The 7707-nt window shown below is 37.9% G+C and overlaps 1 protein-coding gene across 1 annotated transcript in view; it reads left to right on the top strand.

The window, feature by feature from the left end:
• The first annotated feature begins 2547 nt into the window (after positions 1-2547).
• The window catches only part of fads2 (fatty acid desaturase 2), a 10554-nt gene continuing 5394 nt past the window's right edge, over positions 2548-7707 (top strand). Inside the window, exons 1-5 of the mRNA XM_043227886.1 lie at positions 2548-2701; positions 3563-3794; positions 4623-4733; positions 5574-5771; positions 6255-6356. Of these exons, the coding sequence (XP_043083821.1) occupies positions 3588-3794; positions 4623-4733; positions 5574-5771; positions 6255-6356 (618 nt within the window). The 5' untranslated portion in view covers positions 2548-2701; positions 3563-3587. The remainder of the gene's footprint in view (positions 2702-3562; positions 3795-4622; positions 4734-5573; positions 5772-6254; positions 6357-7707) is intronic.

Below are 7707 nucleotides of genomic sequence, written 5' to 3'. Positions count from 1 at the left end.
TAAATAATAACTCTATGAGTGATACGATAATAATACATAAATAAGTTATATTTATAATATTTACTGGTATTAAACGTGCTATTTTAGCTTTTAAATAACTAATATTTAATAGCCTGTTTAAAATAAATATAATTGTTGCATTTATTTACGTGTATATTTACATTTATTTGGATATGGACCAAATAGATTTTTAACAATAAAAATAACATATGCTTTATATGTGTATCTTTAAAGACCTGGTCTTTAGTTGCAGGTTACATTAGCAATTTTTCTACATTTGTATGTTATTGTTTTATTGTATACTATATTATAAATCTTTTATGCCAAGGGTCATTAGTATATTAAGTAAAGAAATTCCATTAACATATTTCCTACAGTAAATACAGTATATCAAAAAAAAAAAAAGGTAAAAATTAAAAATTACGACTTATGACTGGTTTGGTGGTCCAGGGTCAATTATATTATTTGCATATAATTGCAAAAAATTTACTTGTACATTCTATTGCGTACATATATTATTTACATATAAACACAGATTTTTTAAAATAATGTAAATGAAATTATAGGCTAAATATGTTATGCTCTTATATAAAGTAGATTGGCTATTACGAATGATTATGAAAAGTGCCACAAATTCATGAAGAGAACAAAAAGGCTATTTGGTGCAATAAATAAAGTGAAACCGTTGGTGTCTGGAAATTTACTGCTGCTCAGAGCGCGCATACTATCCTCACGAAATAAAGAAATGAACAAATGTACAGTATTTTAAAACGTAGCACCTTGAGGACGGACAGACGGAGGCTGAACAGACTGCTAATTATAGTGAAATGATTCACTCTCAGCTGCTCTGCTCGGAAACGAACATTCAAAATGATATTTCAATGAAGTCCATGGACCGGCTACTGTGTCATACGTGGCCTTTTCAAATCCGAATATGAACTATTGACCTGTAAAGCATTATATAATGCTTGTTTTCGCATTATCGATGAAGTTATTATGAAGTCAGACTGCATTTCTTGTTATAGAGCGGAAAGTCTCCATGTTAAGATTTGTGGTGCTGCACGTATACCGTCTAAATCACTCTGCCCTATATAGGTGTTTTTCTGCTGAACTGTTGTTGTAATGCATCAAAGTTCAGTCTTGATGTTCCACGGTGTCAGAGCAACACAAACCCCTCTAGTGGCCGACTCATTTCACAGACTCTGAACCTGATGCTGAGTGAGCAAGTGCTGACATTCAGGCTCAGAAATCGGCCTCAGACCAGCTGCCTTTAAGATTGCCGTTCATTACTGGCTTGAGACGGCAGTTCTCATTTGACTGTAATAGGTTGGATAATTTTTTTTTACTGGTCTTTATTGGTTGACCACATACGTTTAGTGATTTCCGTGCAACTCTGATCTTGTTCTTGAAGTTTTTGTGACGCGAACTGATCTGTGAACGTTTGATTCAATATTAAAAACGACTTTTGTTGCGTTTCAAATGGGTAAAGACTAAAGGTGGACATCTACACTAAATATTTTCCCCCGGCCTTCGTGATTATACGAATTTGTGAAGGCCATTACAACTGCTTTTATGATGTTGCATTTAAGACCGATAAAAGCAACTTCGAAACCATTTTTATAAATCAAAAAGAAGTCTTCAATTGATTAGGATTACCAAGCTGATACGTTTTATAATATGTCCTCGCTTTGACGACCCAGATGAAGGACAAAGGTTTTGCAGCACTTTTGAATCGTTTCAGGTCAAGATGACATTCGTGCATCGCCTTATGATTTACAGGTTACAAAAAAAATATGCTTTTTCTATTTAAATGCACAGACATGGCTACATAAACTATGTTTAATTACTTACCCAGATTTTTTATTATTAAATAGCTGAAAAATAGTGCTCAAATCCAACAAAAAAAAAAAGACATGACTGAATAGGAAAGGTGCAAAACACGTCCTTTTATGCATCTCTGCATCTCAGCAAACTGGCATGTGTGAGCATGTAATTGTCTTATCTAATTTTACTGTAAGCTTTATCAGATAATAAATCATTCAGCTGTTAATGCAACCTGCGACTGCATGCGGCGAAGGGCGCAGCTGTAGAGAATAAAACGGTTCAGAATAAGTGTTTTCTTCTGCGTGGAAAAGTCCAAAGTTCTCCTTTTTTTTTTGTCGCTTGAAATGTTTGACGGTCTGTGTCTACATCACGTGAAACGCTGGAACCGTGCTAAATAACGCGCATTCATATTCGATCAGCTTGAATGCAGCTGGAGAAATTCACTACAGCCTGGCGTGCGTTTGTTGTTTTTCACACATAGACTGAGCTTATGCAAATAGTCTTTTAAATGGAAAAAAAATGCTTTTAAACAGTTAAGGGGGTTTGCGTTCCCCGATGACTGATACTGTTTCGGCGTGACTGCACTTTGCCGGCTGGATGTGCGTTTAACGCCAGACTCGAACCTGAGTAACTCTTCTTTATCTCCGCGCTCTCCCCTCCCTTCCAAAGTTCTCTCTCTCTTCCGATTGGCCGCTGGTTCGCGAGACCGGCGCGGAGCCGCGCGCTGATTGGCCGGTGGCGCTCGAATGATCTGTTCGGAATTCAGCAGAAGTCCAAGTGATGAAGAGTGAGTGTATAAGACAGAATGAGCCTCTCATCCGCTTCTCTTTATCATCACACACAAACCGTATGAGTGTGTGAAGTTTCTGCGTAGAGGGTGAGTGAATAATTGAAAGTGCATTTTATTGTTTCTTTCTTTTCACGTTATGTAACATGATGGATGCGTGGGCATCACGCGTTCATGTCTTTAATGAAAAGAAAGGATGTTTTTTTTTCCGTTTGCAATTTAATATTTGACAGTGTATTTAGTCTAAATGTTCAAATAAGCATTTCTTTGGGGGTTGTTAGGGTTGTTTTTTTGTCGATGCTGTTGTCCCTGCTTTGTTTGCATGTTACTTTGTCATGCAAAGTGGGGAAAAAACACATTAACTGATGTCACTAATGTAAAACTAAGGAAGCAAGCGAAATCTTTCGGTACGTGTGTTTCAGCACGACCCTTCGGGGTTCCTTTGCATGGTTAATGAGATTTATTTGAGTATTCATCGTTTCATTTCCTGAACAAAGACAAGGGTTGTGTTTCAGTGCACTATAAAAAGTGGAAAGCGGCGTTATTTCAGCCTGGCCTGACCCCTAAAATGACTTTCACTGGTGCAACCTGATGTTTTCAGGTTGATTCTGTAATATTACTTATTATTTTTGCGATATTTAGTGGTTGAGCTCATTTTCGTGTTACCTGACGAAACACTTTACATCGGAAACCCAGAACCGATGGGCTTCGTCTCATAAAATGTCTACCTCGAAAGCTTTTGAGGCACAGTTTTGGTTAATTACGCTTAAAAAAAAGATGTTTTTTCTTGCAGCAATGCAGACTTCAAATGAATTTAGATTGCACAGTGCACAATTAATAGCTCCAGTGCACTTTAAATGCAATTTGTTGCATGTTTTGTCAGCTGCTCTTAGACATTTTGGTAAGCCGTATGAAATATTTCATTGAATTGCTTGGTCTTTCGGTGCAAAGTAAGCAGCAGTCAGTTTGATCAGCGATGGGCGGCGGAGGACAGCAGACGGACCGTATCTCCGGTACCAATGGGAGGTTCGGCACGTACACCTGGGAGGAGGTGCAGAAACACACCAAGTCTGGAGATCAGTGGATCGTGGTGGAAAGGAAGGTTTATAATGTGAGCCAGTGGGTGAAGAGACACCCCGGAGGTCTGAGGATCATTGGACACTACGCTGGAGAAGATGCCACGGTAAAACACCAAACGCATTTACTTTAACACAAATCGAAGGACTTTTATATACACCATATTACAGCAAAACAATGTCTGTGTGTCACGAGCTCGAGAGTTACCTTCCTAGGCACATTTTTTCCTTTACGCTTAAAATAATGTTTTAAAATCAAATATTTACATCCGTTTCTAGACTGTATTATTGTAAAACTAATCCTTAACAAGCTGCTAGACTTTTGGTTAAATGCCAAATAAATTAAATTGCAAAATTTATGAGATATAAACACAATTATGAGATATAAACCAGTAATTATGAAAAGAAAGGTCAGAAATGTGAGATAGAGTATAGAAAGTGTGAGGCATTTTTTTGTTTTGTTGCAGAAATAACACTCAAAAACACTCAAAAGTAATTTAAAAAATGCATATATAAACTTAGAACTCAAATTTAAACTGATAAAAAATAAAAATAAAATAAAAAAAGAATACTGAGATTATATCTCACAATTCTTCCTTTTTTCTTTATAATGAAAAGTAATTAAGTCTGAAATGTTTATTACCTACTTTTATTTCTCCATATATAATGGCCAAATGAACTAGTAATACATAGTCAAAATGATCATTTGTTGGCATCGTGCAAAAAATATGTTAATGTGATCGAGCAAATGTTATGTTAATGTGCATTAATATTCCAATAACAAATATTGTAAACTAGTCAGGATTCTGGGGTGTGTTTCTAATGGCTCATAATGCTGTCTAGGAAGGTGGCTCATTAAAACAGTAGTGTTTTCAGTGTTGTTGTAATTGTTTCAGGCAAGAATAAATAACCATCAATCTTGAATCTCGTGACAGGACGCATTCAATGCATTTCATCCCAACCTTCAGCTGGTGAGGAAATACTTGAAGCCACTATTAATCGGCGAGCTTGAGGCGTCCGAACCCAGTCAAGACCGGCAGAAAAACGTGAGTGCAGACACTGACAGGCACTGAATAGATGAATAAAACCTGTGCGTTGTGGATTGAAAACATATCTGGGTGATACGTATTAATTAAGGGCCTTATTTAGATTAAAAAGGATGATCTGAAGGTGTTCTGAGTGTCACAAATTCGACATTTAACATGACAGCTGGTTGAATTTTCTATCTTTTAAGGATGCACTTATAAATTCAGAATTCAGTCATTGAGTTACAATTCAAAGACACGTCGTTGCATTCTGGGAATTGATTGCATCTGTGTTTCCGTAAAGCGTATAATACCTTCAAACTCGCTTTTTTTTTTAAATCACCTTCAAATAAGCCAGTCATTTTCATCAATTGCTATTAAATGACACACTTACGACATGCATCTTGAATTCCGATGTTTGTATAATAATAATATAATAATAAAAAATCATGCATTTTAGCGCGATCATTGCTACTGCTTTTAATTCAGATTCAGAACTAAAATCAGTTCAGACTGTAAGGCGTTCTCAATTCCAGATAACAGCTGCCGTGTATTTTATGAGCTCTGGATCATAACCTTCACGTCACAGAATGACTGTCAGGCTGTAATTTCGCTTCTCAGACACCCAAATAACAGCTTGTTGACTTAAGTGCGACATTAAAGCGCAAAAAGCCATGCACCGCTCAGATTAACCTTTGCCCAAAGACACGGGTCGCGTACTCCAGTTCGGTTTTCACCCTTCTTCTCCGTGATCAAAATCCAGGCCGTCAAAGTCGATCCGTTCCTGCGTTCAAAAGCTATCGCCCCTCTCTTCTCAGTGTGAACGTGGGCCGTAGTCATTTCACCTTGGTTTTCTCTCAGGGCGCTCTCGTGGAGGATTTCCGAGCCCTTCGCGAGCGTCTGGAGGCTGAGGGGTGTTTCAAAACCCAGCCCCTGTTTTTCATCCTCCATCTGGGTCACATCCTGCTGCTGGAGGCCCTCGCCCTGGTGATGTTGTGGTACTTTGGAACCGGCTGGATCAACACGGCCATCGTTGCCGTTATACTGGCTACCGCACAGGTATAGAGAACATGTTTCTTAAAGCGCCCTATTATGGGTAGTGAAAGATTCGTATTTTGATTTTTGAGTCCCAAACAACAGGCAGACACGCACGCAAGGTCAAAAAATACTTTCATTGTCTTATACGCATTTATTTTTTTACATTATTTGCTCAACGACTCCCAAGCGATTCGTTCAACGATTGATTTTTACACCCCTCCAGCGATTGGCCGATTTCATTTAAAGCAGCGCTCGTGAGTTTTTGCCGCACCTAGCGGCAAAGAACGAATTCGCATTTTCAATCAGAACCAACTCGAAAAGACCAGCAAGAATCTGTAACCAAAATCTGGTCGCTTTGGATGCCGGTGTTCTTCACTAGCATAGCTACCGTTAGCCGGTCAACAACGGGTTTTCTTGAAACGAGCGTAACTGGAAACGTCATGATGTGGAAATCAACAATGTAAATGTTCGTGTTTCTTGTATGTTTTGATTGTTTGTCTGTAGTCACAGGCTGGATGGTTGCAGCATGACTTCGGTCATCTGTCCGTGTTTAAAAACTCACGTTGGGATCACTTACTGCACAAATTTGTCATCGGACAACTGAAGGTACCAACATATCCTGTCCAGTCTACACTGAAAATGAATACAGATCATTAGCTTAGCTGTAGTCTTGTTTTCAGTCAGTTTGCAGGTTTGTAGTCACATTTTGTGCTTTCTCGCCATTTTATAACCATTTTCATTGAGGCAAAGCAAATTAAATGCCGGTAATTTTACTAAAATAATACCAACGGTCGGGTCCTTCATGACATTTGCGCCTTTAGTTCAAAACAACGGTTTGGCTTTTTTTTAGAAGCAAAAATGTTAAAGTTCACATAATAGTTTCCACCTTGAACAAGAAGGATTTCAAGACATTGTTTTTTACATTTGAACTTCACACAGCGTCTTTCTCTGATTTCGAGAAATCCACGAATCGGATGCATCCATTGGCAGTGACCTTTTAATATTTTTTTTAAATGCAAAAATTCTGCGCAGCTAGAAAAGAGGACAGGGTTTTAGACATTGTTTTAAAAGTTGAACCTCGCACAGCATCTTAAAGGAATAGTTCACCCAAAAATCAAAATTACAGCATATTTTACTCTTCTTTCAGACGAACAATGGAAAACATTTCCCACGGGATCTTAAAAACATGGGTCGAGGTGCTAAAAAACCACAGAAGAAAAGATATAGCGACGTTTCTGGGATTTTTTTAATAGCACGCAGGAAAAGAATGCAGGGTTTTGAGCCTTTTGCTTTGAAACCTTGCCACAAAACACTGAAAAAGCTGCAAATCAAAGACAAATAAATAAAATAAAAGCATATATCCACCGGGACAGGAAGAATTTTGAGATTCACTTTATGACAAAACTTCACAAGGCAGTCAAAGGCATCTGTTTATAACGACTTTTAACAGTAAGTGAAGGCCTCCTGAAGAAAATTGCATACAAAAGTTAGCAGAAGCTAGAGATTGTATTTAGTAAGCCATGTGGAGCACTTTCTATGATGGACAGATGCGCTTTTAAAAAACGGCTCCGATTGCAGTAGTCCAAAATAATCAAAAAGTCATATACACCTCGGATGGCTTGATTTAAGTAAATCATGGGATAATAATTTTCAAGATGAACTAACTCAAAAAACTAAAAAGCAGTGCGAGACAAAAACCCATTCTGCGCGAACCGCTTTTACATGTACTATAAAAGAGTAACTTCAGTTTAGACTTTAGTGTAGTGTAACCTAGCAGACGTACAACTGCACATTTAAACAGTTATATTGAACATCCCCAAATACAATTCACCAAAAACTAAGATTAAACAACGTTCTGCTTTGTGTTCATGCTGCTTATTAGAGTGTTAGCATCATGCTAGCAACAATCTTGAGGCTACCGTGTGCTTTTGCACGAGATTTGCTGTTTGTGTGTTCA

This window comes from Puntigrus tetrazona, chromosome 25 (genome assembly GCF_018831695.1).
Source record: "Puntigrus tetrazona isolate hp1 chromosome 25, ASM1883169v1, whole genome shotgun sequence".
NCBI classification, from domain to species: domain Eukaryota; kingdom Metazoa; phylum Chordata; class Actinopteri; order Cypriniformes; family Cyprinidae; genus Puntigrus; species Puntigrus tetrazona.
This window is presented reverse-complemented; position numbering and strand designations above follow the sequence as displayed.